Source organism: Pelecanus crispus, chromosome Z (genome assembly GCF_030463565.1).
Source record: "Pelecanus crispus isolate bPelCri1 chromosome Z, bPelCri1.pri, whole genome shotgun sequence".
Lineage (NCBI taxonomy): Eukaryota > Metazoa > Chordata > Aves > Pelecaniformes > Pelecanidae > Pelecanus > Pelecanus crispus.
The window spans coordinates 49,117,762-49,137,865 of NC_134676.1; the positions used below are offsets into that span (position 1 = coordinate 49,117,762).

A 20,104-nucleotide genomic window follows, 5' to 3' on the forward strand; every position below is an offset into this window, starting at 1 on the left:
TCTAAGGCGTGAGACTGGTTTAAAGACATTTAAGGCATTTAAGACATTAGGCTGCAGTAGCCGTAAAAACTATGCTGCTAAAAACAATGATCCCCACCCACGCATTTGTGTCTGCACTTGTGCCTCAGGAGTTCCAATTTTTTTTTTTTTCCACCACCAGAAGAGTTTTCAGAGAGATGTATGACATGATCATAGGCAATACCCACATTTCTGGTAGCACCACGAAAGCAGAAGATTAAACTACTCTTCTTTTGCTACAGAGGCCCAACAAGGAGAGGAAACAGCAGCATGCCGTAGGCAGGGGACACAGAACATTAAGAAAGCAACGGTGAAATCGCCTTTTCTGGCAACATTCCAACTAAGCTTATCTCATCTCACAGGGCACCTACACCCAAGAAATACCACTGGAGTTTAGGGAAGCGCAGAATGCACTATTTACCTACTGAAAAAGCCTGATGCCAAAAATAACATTCATACGAACTGCAGCGCCTCTTATCAAATCCTGGCAAGTTGCTACTTATCTTTCACCATGAGAACTATTTACTGTGCTCCTTTGCTGGCGAAGACTGTTCGTAAGATGGAAATCCTGTCCAGAGACACCACACAGCTCCAAACACACCTGCACCCCACGCTTGTTTTCTGTTTGCGCTCTGAGCACGTAGCATGCAAAGCGCTACAGGCGCTACGGCCTTTCAAGCCAAGGGAGCAGCTGTTGTTCGTCAAAGAGCCGTAGTCCGGCATGGCATGAGCTCACAAAACCTACCCGGCCCCGCGGTACGCAGTAAAGCAGTGGCGCCAGGGCACAGCACTCGTTTAATTTAAACCTGAAGCTTTATTAGGAAGCCGGAGAAGGCTGCCTCCCGCTGCCTGCCACCAGCAATCCCCGGGCCTGCAGCCGCTTGCGCCGCAAAGGCCGCGCCAAGCCGACGGCAGTAGGGGTCGGGTAGCCCTGCCTAACGGCCCCAACCGCCACCCGCCGCCCCGAACCCTCCAGAAACTGCTGGAAGCGGGCGGCCCCGGCCGCGGCTGGCCAATCAGCGCACCCCCGCCCCCTCGGCTAAGGCGCCCCAGCCCCGCCCCGCCGTCACCCCCTTACGTAGGGCTCCCCCGCAGCCCGCAGGGGATTGGTGGGAGGGCGAGCGTTGGAGTCACGCGGCGGCGCGGCAGGCTATTGGCCCGGCCCGGCCCGGCTAGGCCAATGAGAGCGGAGCTGTTCGATTCAAACCGAGCGGGGCGCGGAAGCGGGCGGTTAGTCCGCGGGGTTGTCCCTGAAGAGAACCGTCCCGGCCGTTACTGCTGCTCCTGCGCTTCGCTGCCTCTCGCCGCCTCTCGCCATGGCCCACAAGCAAATCTACTATTCTGACAAGTACTTCGACGAGCAGTACGAGTACCGGTATGCGGCTGTGGGAGAGCGCGGGAGGGCCGGCTGAAGGGATTAGGAAGGGGCTCCTGGTGGCCTTTTCGGAGGGGGGGGGCGGCTTGCAGGCCTTGTGCGATGCCCTTATGGAGTAAGTGCGGCTGGTGGCGGCAATGAGCGTGGCTCTGGCTTCCGTGGGGTCCGAAGGGCCTAAAGCCTGTGGGGAGGGGCCGTGCCTTGCCTTGCCTCTTCATGGTGGGTTTTTGCGGAGCTTTCGACCAGCTGCGGGGAGGCGGGGGGGGGTGGTGGAGGGAAGGAGGGGAGGGGAGGGGAGGGGAGGGGAGGGCGGTGGCTTATTCTGTTGTCCCAAATAGGGCTCGTTTATCTGGTGTGCAATAAGTCAATCCTCGCACACTGAGGCGAGATACTGTTTTATTCTGAAAGTTGCACTAGTTTGGGTGCTAGGTGGTAATTCTACAAAGTTAGCACCCCTACCAAAGTTTTCTCTAACTTTTATACATTACAATTAACACACCACACCTATCTGCTACATAATCATTAAATTAGCTAAGCGTACTTGTCTCTCACTGGTTCATAACTTCTTCGCTTAAATGTAAAGGTACAATATTACTTTGATTTACTATGCATGCTCAAGGAGTGTGTGGGGGTAGTCTTTTTAGTTTTTAATTGAGTCGGTGGTCACAATGTCCCCCTGCCGAAATTACCTTTCCCCTACTTGCCTTCTTGGCAGATCCTAACTAACTCTTCATGGTTTAGTAGTCAAGACAACAATACATCATCTTGTGTCCTGTTCCTGGACAATTTGTCATTAGCAATCTATTAACCAAGCAAAAGCATAGTTAGGGTAGGGCATCAGCTTTGGATAACAATTTCCCGCCTTTGAGACTTATCGAAGTTTAATTCTTCGACAAGTCTCGCTTCCATTTCTTTTAACTAATATATGAGCTAGTTACTGCCTTCTAACATCATCTGGGGCAAGAAAGAGTTAACTTTAAATGTCCCGTTTATCTAGGAGTGCATTGTTTTGGTTCCAGAGTCAGTGCTTTCTTAACTCTTGTATAATGAATCCAGGAGTCTGCTCCATCTACTTTCACTGCAGTGTTAGTCTTGAGTAACACTGTATATGGTCCTTCCCACTTCTCTTTCAGTGGCTCATCTTTCCAAACCCGAAGGTATGCTTGATCTCCTGGTTCAAAAAATGCACTGGAGTATCCAATAGAATTGGTGTCCTTGTCCTTATATATCTATGCAGTGAAGACACAGTTCTAGCCATAGATAAAAGATAGTAAGTATTTTATTACCCCTTGTGTGCATTTGATCTGCTTTCCCAGTCAAATTTACTGAATAGGGTCTGCCATACAGTATTTCAAAAGGGCTTACTCATTCTTTAACTCGATGAGTAATACCTATACGCATCAAGGCTATGGGCAAAACCTCTGCCCATTTTAAATGTGTCTCCTGACATAATTTTGCTATCTGTCTTTTTAATGGTTGATTCCTCCTTTCCACTTTCCCGCTAGATTGAGGTCCCCAGGGGGGTAAGTAAATCCCACTGTATTTGAAGATACTTTACAACTTCTCTTACTATTGCTGCTATAAAATGAGGACCTCTATCCGAAGAGGTGCTTTCAGGAATCCCAAATCTTGGTATTATTTCCTTCAACAAGTTTTTATTCACTTACCTAGCTTTGTTGTTAGCTTGGGAAGGCTTCAGGCCACCCTGAAAAAGTATCTACCAATACTGAAAGATACTTATATCCATTACTTTTAGGTAATTCAGAAAAATCAATTTGCCAGTGTTCCCCAGGGAGATATCCCTGGTTTACCTCTCCAGGTGGAAGCTTCTTTTCTATTTTAGGATTGTTTCTGCAACAAATTTGTCACTGTTTAACAAGTCCTTTTGCATATTGTTGAGTTCTGGGTCCAACTGCATACCTTTTAATGCTTGAGACTAATGTATCTGCTCCCATCTGGGTGTCTCCGAGTTCATTGCAATAATTCTCTCATAATTGGGGCTGTACCTATACATTGTCCATTTGGTATTACCCACCATCCACCCTGTGTTTTACTACAATTCCAAAACTTAGCTAACTTACCTTCTTTTTCTGTATACCTAGGAACATGCATTTTCAAATTCATGGTGGGGATTAAAGCACCCAGTACTTTAGTAAAGGATACTCTTCTCACTACTTCATCAGCCTTGCAGTTTCCTGTAATCACATCAGTTTGTCCTGATTCATGTGCTTTATAGTAGATGACTGCCACTTCCTTAGGCAAATTGACTGCTGTTATCAACCTTAAAATCTCAGTTCTGTACTTTACCGGAGTTCCTTGAGAGGATGACAACCCACGTTCTTCCGTATCACTCCATGAGCGTGAACTACCCCAAAAGCATATTTAGAAACAGTATAAACATTCACTCGCTTTCCTTGGGACAGTTCCAATGCTCTAATGAGAGCAATCAAGTCTGCTTTCTGTGCAGACATATTTGCTGGAAGTGGGTTAGCCTCCACCTCCTCTTCTAAAGTCACTACTGTATATCTGGCTTTTTATTCTCCTTTCAGGACAAAACTTCTGCCATCTGCAAACAAAATCCAGTCTGGACTTTTCAAAGGGAGTATCCTTTGGATCTGACCTACTGGAATATACCTGTTCAATAGTCTGTAAACAATCATGGGTTAAATTGTCATCATTAGAAATGGGCATCAATGTTGCAGGATTCAAAGCTGTAGAAGTCTAGCGTCACATTGTCCTGTTCAATCAACACAGCCTGATAGTGTACCATTCTGCTGGGAGATAACCAATTATGTCCTTTCTGCTCCCAGGCAGTTAACACTGCGTGCGGGACAAACACAGTGATTCTTTGTCCCAGGGTTAGTCTATGGGCCTCTTGAATCAACAAGACTGCAGCCGCTGCTGCTCAAAGACATGCAGGCCATCCTTTGCTAACCTCATCTAGCTGTTTAGAGAAGTAAGCAACTGGCCTCTTCCAGTCTGCTGGTGTTTGAGTTAAGATTCCCAGGGCCACATGCATTCTTTCATACACATACAAAGTAAATGGTTCAGTCAAATTTGGCAATCCCAGGGCTGGCGCTTTCATCAAAGCCATCTTAATATCATCAAAACCCTTTCAATATTTGGGGGTCCATTGCAAAGCTTCTCCTGACCCTTTCAAAGCCTCATACAACTGTTTTGTCATCAGTCCAAAATTGGGTATGCAAAGTCTGCACCAGCCTGCCATACCCAAAATCCTCTTAGTTCTCTTTTTGGCTGGGGAGGGGCAGTTTGACATACAGGCTTCTTTCTTTCAGTTCCGCATTTCCTTTCCCCTTGAGAGATTTTGAATCCCAAATAAGTGACAGTCTTTTGCACTATCTGTGCTTTCTTTTGTGACACCTGGTATCCAGTCAATCCCCAAAAATTTAATAAACTGATGGTTGCCGTTTTAGATTGTAGTTCAGTATCTGTTCCCAGAAGTATGTCATCTGCATATTGCAAAGAGTAACGTAAGGATCCTTACCTTGCCATTGTTCTAATTCCTTGGCAAGTACATTACCAAACAAAGTCAGGTTGTTTTTGACTCCTTGCGGCAGTACAGTCCAGCAAAGTTGTCTTCCATCCTGTCGTTGGACTCTCCCATTCAAAAGCAAATAACTTCTGGCTTTCAGTCTCTGATGGAATACAAAAGAAAGCATCCTTTAAATCTAACACAGTAAAATATGTTAGTTTCTGAGATGGAGGATAAGTGTATGGATTGGGTACCACCAGATGCACATCAGGTACAACTGCATTAATTGCCCTTAGATCCTGTACTAGCCGATATTCTTGCGATCAAGGGTTTTTTACTGGTAATATTGGAGTATTATATTCTGATTGTATTATATTCTTGCAAAAATCCATGTTGCAAGAAATTGTATATTAATGATTCTAAGCCCAATCTTGCTTCTAATTTCATGGGGTATTGTTTCCTTCTTACCAGTTTAGGGTTGGGTTTCAGTTCCACTTTTATCGGTATAGCTGACTTGGCCCTTCCAAGGTGTTTTTGTGGCCCATACTGTAAGAATAACAGCATCCAAAATTTCTTCTGGTCCTTCAATCTCTTTCTCATTTTCATTCTGTAATAGACATAACTGAGCTTTCCAAGCATTATTCTTTGGGATGTTTATTTAAATTGTATTTTTAGAAAAAGTTATTTGTGCCCCCAATTCATTCAATAAGTCTCGACCTAAGAGAGGCATCAGGTATTCAGGCATATACAGAAATTCATGTGTTAAAATTTGATCTCCAATTTTATATTCCATTGGTTGTAAAAAGGGTCTCATTTCTCTCTTTCCTGTGACTCCCAACAACAGGCATAGAGAACTTGCTTAAAGGCCCCTTACAACTATTTACTACAGAATAAGTGGCTCCGGTATCAACTAAAAATTCCATCATTTCATTCCCCAGCTGTACTGGAACCAGGGGATCTGCTGGGGAAATAGTCAAGTTTACCTCTGGTCCCCTTCATTCAGAATCATAAGTTCCCATCATCAATAAAACTGCTTCTGGCACCTGACCCCCCTTTGCTGGTATTTGTACTCCCTTTCTTTTTGGACAATCTATTCCAGTGTCCTTCCTCTCTGCAATATGCACATTGATTGATCCCAACAGGGTTATTAGTCATAGGTCAAGGCAGAGGCATATATCCATGACCTTTCCCTCTGTTTACTGTCCATATGTAACTCTTGCCTCCTCCTCTTTGATACACCTTTTTTTTATACACCTTATAGGCAATACTTATTAACTGAGCAATAGTCATCTCACCATCCACTTTCTGTAACTTTTTCCAAATATCTGGTGCTGATTGGCCAATAAACAACATACTACATATCATCCTATTACTATCTTCACCAGGATTTAAATCTATTTCTTAGCAGCCTCACATAGCCTTTCATAAAAGGCTGAGGGATTCTCATCACTTTCTTACTTTATTCCATATAACTTTGAAAGATTCTTTTGTTTAGGAACCCCATGTTGTATCCTATACAAAATCAGTTGCTGTGATATTGTTTAATCATTGCTCTTCCCACACCAGTATTGCAGTCCCCATCTGGCTCCCCTTTTAGCATAAATCGTGCTAGGTCATCCCTCGCATTTTGCCTTTCATTTTCCTCATTATTTTCCTCTGGCACCCCCTCCTGATATCACAGGCAGAACACTACCTTTGCCTACGTTTTTTCTGTATGCTCTCAGCTAACATAAGAATACTATTTGCATAATCTATTAATTTACGTTTCCTCCTAGTATCATGATCATTTCGCAATGCAAAAAATAAATCAACATATGGAATTTCATCTCACTTATCCATCCTTCTGGAAAACAACATTAACTATGAAATAGTATTATAATTTAATGTTCCATTTTCAGGCCATTTCTCTCTATCCTCTAATTTATACATTTGCTGCCACTGACTACAATACTTTCTAAATTTTTCTTTGGTCAGTGGATCCCCACCAAATCTTCCCCAACTTTTCAGGAGATGCATCCTAAAGGAGAACAACGGACACTTCTGTAGAGGAGCCAGATAAATATTATTTCCTAGGAAATTACTTTATCCAGCACTTCAAACACTCAGCCGCAATTAGCGTCTGTGTCTAAGAAGTATCCTACTGCAGCAGTCCTTTCATGGAGCGACTTACGCAGAGGTATTCAGACTCGGATTCAGAATACCAGAATTCAGCTTGCTCCTCTATCAGATTTTTCCCTTTTTTCACAATATCTCGATTTAGCATTTCACCTTTGTGTCGCTTACCAACAACAAGGAGATGAACCGACAGAGTTCCTGAAAAACTATTGGTGCATGCTGGAGTCCAGTCGGTCCAGTACTCCCTGCTGGCTGCAGCAAGTTGGTCCAGGCAAGGTTTTTCAGTGCGGTCCCATCTGGGTCACCAAAACTGTTGTCCCAAATACGGCCCGTTTACCTGTCTATCTCTTGCTCAGACTCCCTGATGCTCCATAGCCTATCTTACTTCTCTTAGCTCTTCCACAATGCCTCGTAGATAGTCCACCTCATCAACACCATAAGCAGCTGCTCCCTCTACTGCCATCTGTTCCCAGTGCAAGGTGGTGGCACTCCCTGCAGCCGGAGACCTGGATGGCTGTGTGTAGTCCTGGGAGTTCAGTCTGGGTTGCTGCATTGTTCTGGCTAGTGCAGAGGATATAGCCTTCCGCCGGGTGGATACCATGGCCATGGTTAGGCTACTTGTCACCAGCTGAACTTTCTGAACCTACCTTTTGAGCTAGGAGAGAGACTTCGCCTTCCCTGTGGAAACTGACGTGCCATGCCCTTCTGACAGTGTCATGCCCTGTTTGTCCTGTTCGCTGCGCTCCCTGAGGGCTGCTTTTGTACATGAGGGGGTTTGGCCACTGTCACTCCTGTCCCTGCCCACGCCGAGTCAGAGCTGCTGCTTGTCAGCAGCTCACTCTGTCCTGCTGCGGGGGCAGGGCTGGGGTGCCTTTTCTCTCTCCCTGTGCTTTTGCTGCCTTATGAAGGGTCCCCCCAGCACAATCCTCTGCTCTGGAGCCCTTTGCCTCGGTGTCTTAAGATCTCAAAAGCAAGATTGAATGCTTTGCTTTCTATTAAGTGATTAAGAAACTTGCCAATGAGGAGAGCAGGCTGTATGTTTCCCTGCAGCTGACATACCAGGCTCTTAATTGGTGTTAGTGTTCTGTCTTTCTAAACCAGTGCTGTAGTCTCTGTGGAAAATACATTATCAGTTACAAAACGCAAAATACAAACGAGCAACCTTATTGATCATTCTAAAAGTACAAAGTCCTTATTTTTCAAATAGCTGGTATGAAGGCCAATTGCTGAGAACACATACTTCTATACATGTAGTGTGATTGGAGTATGCAGGGGAATTAATCTCTTCCAGGAAATAGGTTGACTGTTTCAATATACAGTTGCCTTACATGTAACGTTTAGTAGACAAAGTGAATTTAAAACTAGATTCTGGGACAGGTTGCTTCATAATCAAACTAGTGGTATCAGTCAGCACCCTGGGCTTCTTTATAGGGAATGCTGGTATTCATAACTGAACTTGCTTACTGTCCTTCAGTGTAGATCTGTGCAAGTTTTCTAGTGTACACAGGCATTTGTTTATGTAGTGTGTGTTTAATAATTAAATCTCTACAGACATGTGATGCTGCCAAGAGAACTTTCAAAACAAGTGCCCAAATCCCATCTAATGTCTGAAGAGGAGTGGAGACGACTTGGTGTTCAGCAAAGTCTTGGTTGGGTTCACTATATGATCCATGAGCCAGGTAAGCACATCTGAACAGAATTAGATGAACAAAGAGTCTAAAATATCAACTGCCTGGTGCTCAGTTGAAGTGTGTAGTGCATAATTGCTCCTGCTGTGGAATATAGATGGAATTCACTACTGAATGTTTAGACTTGTCTTCATCTCCTTGCTATTTTAGCCATTTGGCAACATAACAGCCTCTATCTTAAACCTTCGCGTCTTGCTCCCAGAACTGCAAAATGCTAGCCTTGTCCTAGGTATGTGCGGTCTATCAGTAGATAAAACATGCCAGACTGGAAACTGTTCCTACCTGTGTCTATAGAAATAGGCTTCTTGGGAGCTTTTGAATAATGTTAGTATCTCTGTGACTGAACCAAACTTTATGTAGCAGCGTATCTGTAAATCATAAAGCTGACACCTACTCTTTGTTCAAAAACTTAATAGATGCTTGTATAGAGAAGGTTCTGTATTAATGCTCTGAATAGTCTACAGTATAGTTCGAACTCTAGTTATACAGCCTACTAAAAGCATCACTTAAAACCAGTCTTTCCCTTAATGGGGTATGAAACTGTAAAACTCTTACCAACTAGGATGTACTGAAAACAGCTATTCAAGATAACTTACCACTGAGAAGCCTGACTAAAAAGTAACTGGTGATAGATGAATTGCAGCAGCATGGAGGTGTAAGTTTCTAAAGAACCAGGTGAAGAAGTTAATATAACCTTCCAGTGTTTCCCTTACCTGGGCACCTGTGATACTTGGGCTTTTTTGGAGGAGTTTAACAATTAAGTCAGATCAATAATAATGTAAGCTGGCTGTATTAACTAAAGTGGCTTTTGTTGATGCTTTATGCTATGTACCTGACAAGGACAGCATCAGCAGTTTGTTAGTCAAAGTTACAGTACCAAAGGTCATCAAATAGCCCAATGTAGAGAGACAGAGTTAGTACCAACGCTAACTAAAAATACTCTGTATTTTTTCCCAGTACTTCCTTCCTGTATGTATCTTATGTTTATGATACTGCCAACATTTGGTATAAAACCTTCAAAAGCACCCTGTTTCATGGTTTTAAGGTTATTGCAAAGTTACTCAATGTGGGTCTGTATTTGTGGACTTTACTTATCTGTTTATTATTTGACAGCAAGCTTCAACTGTTGCTCAAGACCTCTTAAATGGAAGAAGTCCCTGTAACCAAGACTTAGGTGACAGACTGACCCTTTGTTCAATTTTATTTCCACAGAACCACATATTCTTCTCTTCAGAAGACCTCTTCCAAAGGATGAGCAGAAATGAACCATTGTCTATAAACATCCTAAATCTACTGGAACTATGTATATCAGTGTATATATGTTGGTAGTATTCAGTGAATACTTTAAAATGTACAAAACATACATCCATACCTGTGCATGAGCTGTATTATTCACAGCAACAAAGCTCAGTCAAATGCAATTCTAAGTAGGCTGCTATGGTGTTCAAAGAGTGATGAAGTTACCTTCTTTTAATGTAAGTGCCTATCTGACTGTTCAGCGAATCTTTATTCCATGTTCTGACTAGATGATCACTTGTCACCCATGTTCAATAACTTTTACACTTGGCTTTTCTGCTGAAGTGTAGCATGTTCAAATCCAATGGCTCATCTGCTTAGTAGTAATAAGAAAGAAATAAACTGTTTTTAAATGATCTATAAAACCTGTCTACAGTTCTTATTCACCAGACAACAAATATTCACTGTCTAACATGTTAAGAGTACCTACTTCAGAAAAAAACTAACTTGGTGAACCTGTTTTGTTTCTCTGCAAGAATTCCTTTGTGCTATGGGCCAAAGTTCCTAACCTGGATTTGAATTGGAAACTGCAGGCAACCTGAAAAGAAACTGGCAGTGATAGGTAATACTCAGGCTAGTGTCCAACATGCTCTAATTATGGGACTCTATAGTTGATGTAGGTCATAATGGGATTAATTATTCTGCGATGACTATTTGCCATTGTACTTGTCATGAGGTGCCTGGTGATAGGATGCAAGGGAATGGCTTAATGCTGTGTCAGGGGAAGTTCAGATTGGATATTAGGAAAAAGTTATTCACTGAGTGTGTGGTCAAGCACTGGAACAAGCTCCCTGGGGAAAGTGGTCATGACCCCAAGCCTGTCAATGTTCAAGGAGTGTTTGGACAATGCTCTTGGAGATATGGTTTAACTTTAAGGTTGCCCTGTGTGGAGCCAGGAGTTGAATTGATCCTTGTGGGTCCCTTCCAACTTGGGCTATTCAATGATGACTTGGTATAAACTTGTTTTAAGGTGTTAAGTAGTACTTAATATTTCATAGAGATATTTTTGCTTGCTTGATTTACTTTGGTGGTACCAGTTTACCTTTCTGCCGCAGACTTTTTAGTCTGGGGATTTAGCCTGCACTTCCTGTCTTGCATCCTGTTTTTTTTCTGGGAAGCTGGTCTGTACTCTGTGTAGGTGTTGTGCTTTAACCCCAGCTGGCAACTGAGCACTACACAGCTGCTTGCTCGCCCCCCCCCCACCCCTCCCCGTGGGAAGGGGGAGAGAATCAGAAGAGCAAAAGATAAAACTTGTGGGTTGAGATAAGAATGGTTTAATGATTGCAATATAATAATAATTAATTGTAATGAAAACAACAAAAAGAGAGAAACAAAACCTAAGGAAGAGAAGTAATGCAACTGCTCACCAGCTGCTGACCAATGCCCACCCCGTCCCTGAGCAGCAATCACTGCCTGCCAGCCCACACCCCCCAGTTTATATACTGAGCATGATGTCATATGGTATGGAATAGCCCTTTGAGCAGTTTGGGTCTGCTGCCTTGGCTGTGCCCCCTCACAGCTTCTTATGCACCTGGCAGAGCATGGGAAGCTGAAAAGTCCTTGAATTAGTGTAAGTGCTCCTTAGCAACAACTAAAATGTCAGTGTCTTGCTAGCATTATCCTCATACTAAATCATACTACTAGGAGGAACATTAGCTCTATCCCAGCCAGAACCAGGACAGTAGTGCTTTAGAAACATTGTCAAAGCAAACAGAGCTTTTCATCTGATAAAAGCAGCTGCTGGTTGTAGGACAGTCTGAGCTTGGTCTCCTTGCCATATAAAAAGTCAGGGCTAATACAATGGAAGTGATCAGTCCTTTATCAGTGCCAGCAAAGGTAAGATGCTGGATGGACTTTGTCTGACAATTTCCAAGGTAATAAACTGCATCAAAACAGTTGCTGTGGCATCTTGGGACCCTGTACTGGTAGCCATACAATAAGATTTTTTTGAAGAGGTGCTTCAGTATATTCGGTGTTTGAATAACTGTATAGTACCAGTGGCTGTGTCTGGTTCACACATAAAAGTACTGATGAAGTACATGCTCTCCCTCTCTAATGTGTGCTTGTGATTAAGGTTGTTAGGATGACGACAGAGGAAGGTAACCCTTGTGGTCTTTTCTCTGACAGTGGGAGAGGCATCTCTCTCGGTGGTGGTCAAATGGTCTGCAGTGCGCTCTCAGTGCTGAAGCCTTTACGGCCTCACCCCTCGGAGCGGGGCTCTCAAGTGCCTTAGTTAGAACCACCAGCGAGAAGCCCACTGGGCTGTGCTCGGGCCCTGCTTTTTTCCCCAGGGCTTCAGCACCAGAGTCCTGGGCGCTGTACTTTGATGTCCCACGGCGGTCGGCGGCCCTTGCAAGGCTTTCTGCTCGCCTGCTGCCTGCAAGCGCCGACCTTTGTGCCCTTCCGCCCCACCCCTTGGGGGACGGAGCTCAGCAGCGCACCACGGTCAGGTGGCTCAGGCAGCATCGAGCCCCGGGTGCCGCCTGTACCCATCCTCTCAAGGACTCCTGGCCTGTATCAGGAATAGTGTGGCCAGCAGGAACAGGGAAGTGATTCTCCCCCTGTACTCGGCACTGGTGAGGCCGCACCTGGAATACTGTGTCCAGTTTTGGGCCCCTCAATACAAGAAAGACATTGAGGTGCTGGAGCGTGTTCAGAGAAGGGCAACAAGGCTGGTGAAGGGTCTGGAGCACAGGCCTTATGAGGAGCGGCTGAGGGAACTGGGGTTGTTTAGTCTGGAGAAGAGGAGGCTGAGGAGAGACCTTATTGCTCTCTACAGCTACCTGAAAGGAGGTTGTAGTGAGGTGGGTGTTGGGCTCTTCTCCCATGTGGTTAGCGATAGGACGAGAGGGAATGGGCTCAAGCTGCACCAGGGGAGGTTTAGGTTGGAAATTAGGAAAAATTTCTTCAGTGAAAGGGTAGTCAAGCACTGGAACAGGCTACCGAGAGAGGTGGTGGAGTCACCATCCCTGGAAGTGTTCAAAAAACAGGCAGACGTGGCACTTGGGACATGGTTTAGTCTAGTCTACCCTTGATTGGCTTAGTGTGGACTTGGTAGTGCAGGTTAATGGTTGGACGGGATGATCTCAAAGGTCTTTTCCAACCTAAACGATTCTATGATTCTACGACTCGGCCGCGGCCGGGGCCGCTCCCCGCGCGGGCGGCGGCACAGCCCCGCTGTCCCCCGCCGACGGCCGCGGCACCGCGCTGCAGGCGCGCGGCTGCCCCGCCGCCCCGCCCCGCCCCCGGCGCCGCCGTCATCGCTGCGCGCCGCTGCGCCGAGCGGCAGGCGAGGGGCAGCGGGCGGCGGGGCGGGGGCCGCGGCTCGCCACGCCATGTCCGCGGAGAGGCGGCCGGGCTCTGGCCGGGGCGGCGAGGTAAGGGCGGCGGCAGCTCCCGCAGTCCCCCGCTCCCTGCCCACCTCCTCCCGGCCCGCCTGCCTAACGGGGGTGCGGAGCCGCCGCCTGCGCGCCGCGGGCGGCCTGCCTCGGCCCGCCGCGACCCCGGGGCCCGCGGCGCGCTGCCTGTCCCTCTCCGGCGGCCGGGCTGGCGGAGGCCGGCGTCTGCCGGCGCAGGGGCGGCTGCCTGCGGCCCCGCCGGGCCGAGCGCTCCGCCTGCCCGCGGGCCTCCGGCGGGGCCTCGCAGCGCGCCTCCAGGCGGCCTTTGGTTTAGGACGGGGGAGAGGAGTCCTGGGAGGGCAGCACCGAGGGGAGGGGGGGCTGGGGTTGAGGCAGGGCGGGTCGCTTGCTGCCGCTTGGGGGGGGAGCCCCCCACGTTCCTTGCAGTGAGCTCGAGTGTGAACACCGCTTCTTGTTCGGACGCCTGCCGCACGGGCGGGGAGGCGTTCCAGTCGCCTTAAAGATGGGCGTACAGATTCGGAGCGGTGACAGCGGCGTGGGGTTGCACTTGGGCTGACTGCCTGGGCAGGCTCGGGGGTCTTTAAAGTTAGTGATGAGCCTGCAAACGCAGCTGCTTGCTGTGATACGCTGCCTGTATCGTGAGTGAGGTATTCTCAATAACTGTTCGGTACTGCTTTGCTTTAAACACCTGCTGAGCGTATGTTTTTTCATACATATTGCTGTACCTAACTGCACAAATCTCACGTTTGGTTTGTCACTGTTACAGTGGATGTTCGTTGTATATTTGGATCCGCCTGGTAAACTCAAAGTTTGCGGTTATTTGTAACTTAAGGCTGTCAGAGCCCTTTAAATGTTTATGATACAAGTGACTGCTGAGCCACTGTAGGATGCAGGGAGTCCAATTTATATGCTCAACATTGAAACTACTGTTCAAATATTTTTAAAAGCCTTGTGTGTTATTTAGTTATTGGAATTGGCTTTGACAAGTGAAGAAATCCCAATTTGCATGTAGTATGTCAGTTACCCTAAAATACACAGTCAGCTATAGGAATGACTTGCGGCATGCATTAGGGTGAGTAAAGCAGTCTAACACTGTAATGGCAGTAAATACTTTGAGTCTCATTTCGATGTCCTTCCGTATATACATATCCAGTTTAAATCGACGGTAATTCAGAACAAATGGAAAATTTGTTCGCCTTGGTAGATTTGTGTTGTGCCAGAAATGAGAAGGTCATATAATTAAGTATTGATTTCAGACAGACTACCTTAAAATACAGATGTACACAAAGCCATTATTGCTACATACTTCTAGAGTTTGATTTTACAGTAGTGCTAGTATATGTTATGAGCTTTAGCCTATGTTGTTCACATCTAAAGTAAGAATTCATATAACAGCGTTTACTGTGTCTTGTGTTAAGCAAGCCTCTGTCCTTTCTGTAACTGACCTTTGTGGGTATTAAAGGAAGTAAGTTCCCAGAGCAGTCACATTTCTCTTACAATTCCTTGGTTTTTGATTCTCCCTCTTCCTTCGTTTCCTTTTGGTGAGCTTTGTTGTTTTGCATGTTTTATTAGAAGAGAGCAAACTAACACTTTCCTATGACAGTTAAGCTCACAAGGATGAGTATTTTTCACAAGGATGAGTATTTTTCACTTATAGCATTAATCTCCAAATCCATGTAGCCAAAAAACGTTTTGTTTCTCAGGGCATCAAGTTGTCAGCAGAGGTCAAACCATTTGTTCCAAAACATGCGGCGGTAACTGTGGCATGGTCAGAACCCTCAGAAGCATGTGTCTTTCCTAGGTATTTAACTACATGCTACCCATTTGTTCAGGAACCATCTTTGGATAAGTATGTATATTTTCTAAATCTTATTTCTTTGGGGATTTTAACCTTCTGGTGTTGGACATTGAATGCTCTTAAAAGTCAAAGCTCTGATACATTAATATTTTAACTGTAGAAACGCTTGTGTGTTGTCTTCATGACTTAGGTGTTTTCATTTATGTTCTTTGGGCATATATCTGGTACCTTGTCTCTTGCTCCTGAGGGCCTGTATTCTTACAGAGGATTAAGGAGGATTTGCTGGTCTGTAATGATTGATCTGACTCATCTGTGCTTTGGAAGGAGTTGAATCCAGTCCTTGCTGAAAGAATGGTTGTGTTAAAACAATGCTGGGGTAAATATAGTCATATAAAAGGAAGGGGTAGACCCTCCAAGAAGGTTCCTTATGCTGTAAAACATTTAAATAATGTATGGGGCGCCTCCCGGATCTCCTCTCCACAACACGTGCATCCCCAGAAAGGCAGTTTTAGTAAGAATGCTACAAGTTTCTAAAAGGTTTTTTTCTGTTAAGGCCTGAAAAAAAGGGCATTCATGGTAGACTTACAAAAGTATTGTTAACCCCAGAGCAAACTAGAAAAAAGCGTGCATAGTAGAATAGGAAATAATTGAGCCTTGTAAGAATCTTGTGATGTTACGTAGTTCTCTAGTTGCTTCTCAGAACTCTAAACATTGGATTAATTTTGCAATTGCTGTGGTGCATCCTAACAAGTTTAGTTAGAGCCTTAGCAAACACATTCATTGTAGGCCTTCGTTTTATCCTACAGAAAATCTCAGTATTTTCAACCCATTTTGATTTGTAATAAGAATTTAATATTGAGGTCAGTATGGCCTGATCTATGCATTACAAAAAGACATAGCATTAGCATTAAATCAGTTAGCATTTAAAAAAAACCCAGGAGACAGCAGCAATATTCTGATGAATGTTTTGCCTTGTTGGGACTAAGCCACAGTTATTTTTTTGACTGTCATTTGTTACTTTTCTTCTCTGTGTGTAAACTATGATTGTAAGGTTTGTTGTGACTACAGTCTATCAGAATTGCAACAGGCAGTGAGAAATACATTATCTGAATTCTCTTGTTCTGATGGGAAAGTTTCGCTGTTTTTCATTACCTACGCAAGATTCAGAGGTTGGCTGCTTCATGGTGACCAGCTTTAAAAACTATATGCAACTTTCTTAAGCTGAGACATTTCCTTTCTCCCTAACAAATTTGGATCTCAGCATATAGTTTCTGTACAAAGCGTAGGACAAAGTTGGAAGGTGTCGTGGTTTAGCCCCAGCCAGCAGCTAAGCACCACGGAGCTGCTCACTCACTCCCCCTACCCTGATGGGATGCGGCAGAGAATTGGAGGAGTAAGAGTGAGAAACACTCCTGGGTTGAGATAAGAACAGTTTACCAACTGAAATAAAGTAAGATAGTAATGATAATAATAACAATATAATAATGATGATAATAATAATAATATACAAAGCAAGTGATGCACAATGCAATTGCTCACCAGCTGCTGACCAATGCCCACCCCATCCCTGAGCAGCAATCACTGCCCGCCAGCCCACTCCCCCCAGTTTATATACTGAGCATGATGTCATATGGTATGGAATAGCCCTTTGAGCTGTTTGGGTCAGCTGTCCTGGCTGTGCCCTCTCCCAGTTTCTTGTGCACCTGGCAGAGCATGGGAAGCTGAAAAGTCCTTGACTAGCATAAGCAGTACTTAGCAACAACTAAAACACCAGTGTGTTATCAACATTATTCTCATACTAAATCCAAAACACAGCACTATGCCCGCTACTAGGAAGAAAATAACTCTATCCCAGCTGAAACCAGGACAGAAGGGAACTTTGAGTACACATTTGAAGGAAAAAGGCATGTCCCAGACATGTGTTTTCATAAACTGTGATGGTTAAATGCAGGTCAGTTAATGATTAGCTTATAATTCTGTATTGTGTTTCCTGTGTGTCTTATCCACCATAAGATGCTATACTCCTACTTTGTTATTATGCCATTTTAAGACAGGTTTTGCTCTTTCATGTTTGTATTTTTTGCAGTCAAGTATGTAATGCATGTCATGTAGTTATACTGTGCTTTTGGTTTGTTTCGCAAGAAAAAGCCTACTGAAAATAGGTACAAAGAATCTTGATAACCTTAAACAGAAATGAGGACTGTAACTGCAAAGCAGACTAGCTTTGCAACTTGGAAACAGATAACATCTGTGTTTTAAAATACTTGCTAAACTGCATGGTTTCCCAAAACAGAATTAATTATTTCTAAAGCAGTCCATAGCAGTGAGTAAATGCTTAATTGAAGTAGCATTGAATAGTTTTCTTTTGAAATAATAGCTTTCTTGTTAAACAATTTCTTCAGCCAAGGAATGATATGTTTATATAGGCAACAAGTACATGCTGAAGATTTGCCCTGGGGTGACTTCTCATATCTTTCTCAATGTCCATCACGTAGTGTTCTGGGAGATCCTGCCTTCCGTGAATACTCCAGCTGCTCTTACTCACCCGATGTTTCAAATGTATATCCAGTAGCTGGCTCACAATATCATTCTAACAACTCAACACAGTATAATGGTTCAGGAATAGTCAGTGAATCTGCTGAGCAAACGTATCCAATCAGACAAGAAAGTAAGAATCTTTCAAAGGTGAGCAAATACACTTTTTTTTTTTTTTTAATTAAAATTAAATTCTTATTTTAAATCAATCTTTCTAAATGTTTGGTTTATTTTTTAAAGTGAATAATTACTCTCTGTTCTTGTAGTGATAATGAATGGCATTTAAAGAGAATGGTAGTAATGTGCCCAACTTCAGATTTCAAAAACGTTCGTGGAATTCTACAGTTCAAATCAATACAGTTTTTCAGGCGGTATTTTTGGTACATGAGGGGAATTTAATTCTTTTTCCTCAGAAAGCAGCATCTGAGGAGGGAGGGGGAAAAGCATTTGTTTATGAACTGTGCTTTCCTTTGTTCACTGGGCTTGGGGTTGCAGGGGGAAAGGCTTTTTCTGAGCCCAGTGGCAGCTTCCATGAACCTGAATTAAGAGAGGTGGCTGTAATCAGCTGTATGGCTGCTAAGTGATGAGACCACATCTGTCGTTGAAGGATTTCCAAGACCTGCTACAGGTAGAAAAGAATCCACAAGAGAGTAGAGCTGCTGTGGAGAGGGAAGAAAGGTTCATATTAGAAATGTTCGCTTTCAATCAAAAGTAAACCAGATGTTTGGTAAACATCTTCTGTCTTTTCTGTGTGCCTGTTTCGGGATGAATTTCCTGAAACTTGGATAGTTTTCAAACAAAAACTAGACAAACTCCTCAAAATATAAATCAGGGGAAAAAATCAAATTTATTATTAACCCATTTTCCTCTGTGGTTAGACGCTGTGTCTCTTGGATTTGTAAGGCTGTTGTTGTTTCCAACAGGTTCAAGTAATCTGTTCTCCAGTCACATCCTTCTGGTGGACCTTACTCCCTAGGCAGAGACCTGGTAACTTCACTGTGGTCAAGCCTGTGTAGAGGAAGTTGTAAGATTAGGTCCTAAGCATGCATTACTACACGTAAGATACAAAGGCTGGAGACCTAAAATAAGTAGTTTTCTTGCTGAGAGGAAAATTAAACCCTGAAGCTGTCCGGGGAGATGATGAGCTCAGCCGTAGCACAGGTGATGTAATATGAAGAAACTTAGTTTAGCTTCCAGGAGGAGTTCTGTGATCTTTGTTGAGCTGTGCTGTGTAATGTTTGACAGTCTTTTTGTCATTGTTCCCTGTCATTTATTTTTGTGTGAGCTTGAAGAGAAATGATTGATCTTTGCAGCTTTGCATTAATTTGATCGCATCTCCTAAAGTTTTAACAATTTAGCTTTGGAGGTCAGGAATTGCCTTGTCCTCCCACTCAAGAAAATAATGTTGCTGCCAGATGTACTTGAATTTAGTCCAGCATCCTGTAATCAGAAAGAGTTAAGCCACTCGTCTAGGGTGATACAGTATACTTTGCATAGACACAAACTTAGTGCTTGTTCCTTGCCTGCTGTGCTGATTCCTGAGCCCAGCTCTGCCAAACTGTGTTTCTTGCAAGAATCACAAGGCTTTCAGGACTTTACAGTATAGGTGAATGCATTTCCTTTTTTGGGATCATATAGGTGTATCTTTTCTAATTACTTTCTGTCTGCTCCAAGTGTTTTGGATGTTGTGACATCAGTCTTGCCTAGTTTTCCCTAGAATATGTAGTTTTGTCAAAAGATTGGAATGCTTTCTAAGATCTTATCTATGTTCTGGAAGAAAATCAGTTTGAGAAAATCATACTGGACCATTTAAGACCAAACGATTTTAAACTATTGGAAATGCTCTGATTAATGAGATCTTAAAAGTGCAGTTGTCTAGAAACATATGGAATAATCCTTCTCGCTTGGGCTATAATATGTGCTAAGAATGGCACAGTTGACAAGGTAGATAAAATTAAATAACAAATCTCTAACTGACTGTTCCTGTTTTTATTGGTTATTTGTGGTTATGGTATACTAACTATTTATGTTGTATTAACTTGATGGTCAGGCTCCAGATGCAGAGGTGGTTAACTGTAACTCAAGGCAAACTTGACGGCTTTACAAAGCTCAAGTAAAATTAACTAAATATGTCACAAATACTTGCAGCAGAGGAAATCAAAAGAGGGTGAGAAAAAATTAGACAAGAAAAGGCATGACGGAGATGACTCTTCTGTCAGAATTGCAAACAGGACTTCGTTCCAGACCTCCACATGCAGCAGAGATTCTGTGAAGCCAGGTACAAATGTGGTGTTTGGTTAGAAAAACATCTAATAGATGTAAAATGGTTGACTGTGCTATAGCCTCCAGTTTGTCACCATGTTTCTAAATCTAGAATAATTAAGAATGTGATCATAGAATCATAGAAGCGTTTAGGTTGGAACAGAC

The 20,104-nt window shown here is 43.9% G+C and overlaps 2 protein-coding genes across 5 annotated transcripts in view; both read left to right on the forward strand.

Moving 5' to 3' along the window:
* Positions 1–1,315: 1,315 nt before the first annotated feature.
* Positions 1,316–10,314, forward strand: CKS2 (CDC28 protein kinase regulatory subunit 2). The gene is made up of 3 exons (XM_075726880.1): positions 1,316–1,393; positions 8,553–8,680; positions 9,902–10,314. The coding sequence occupies exons 1-3, from the start codon at positions 1,335–1,337 to the stop codon at positions 9,952–9,954; spliced, it is 240 nt and encodes a 79-aa protein (XP_075582995.1). The 5' UTR covers positions 1,316–1,334; the 3' UTR covers positions 9,955–10,314.
* Positions 10,315–13,320: 3,006 nt separating this feature from the next.
* SECISBP2 (SECIS binding protein 2) overlaps positions 13,321–20,104 on the forward strand; it is a 29,386-nt gene continuing 22,602 nt past the window's right edge. The window contains exons 1-4 of one of the 4 annotated variants that reach the window (XM_075726195.1): positions 13,321–13,362; positions 15,048–15,193; positions 17,638–17,827; positions 19,826–19,955. In XM_075726195.1, the coding sequence (XP_075582310.1) occupies positions 13,321–13,362; positions 15,048–15,193; positions 17,638–17,827; positions 19,826–19,955 (508 nt within the window). Of the gene's footprint in view, positions 13,363–15,047; positions 15,194–16,989; positions 17,094–17,403; positions 17,828–18,673; positions 18,839–19,825; positions 19,956–20,104 lie in introns of those variants that run through there. The other 3 variants (XM_075726197.1, XM_075726196.1, XM_075726198.1) reach the window with 3 other exon arrangements.

Excerpts from the sequence above, each read along its gene's own strand:
- CKS2 (XM_075726880.1), top strand. The coding sequence starts at position 1,335 with ATGGCCCACAAGCAAATCTACTATTCTGACAAGTACTTCGACGAGCAG. Across the intron at positions 1,394-8,552 it reads GACGAGCAGTACGAGTACCG|ACATGTGATGCTGCCAAGAG; the intron begins GTATGCGGCTGT and ends AAATCTCTACAG. Across the intron at positions 8,681-9,901 it reads CTATATGATCCATGAGCCAG|AACCACATATTCTTCTCTTC; the intron begins GTAAGCACATCT and ends TTATTTCCACAG.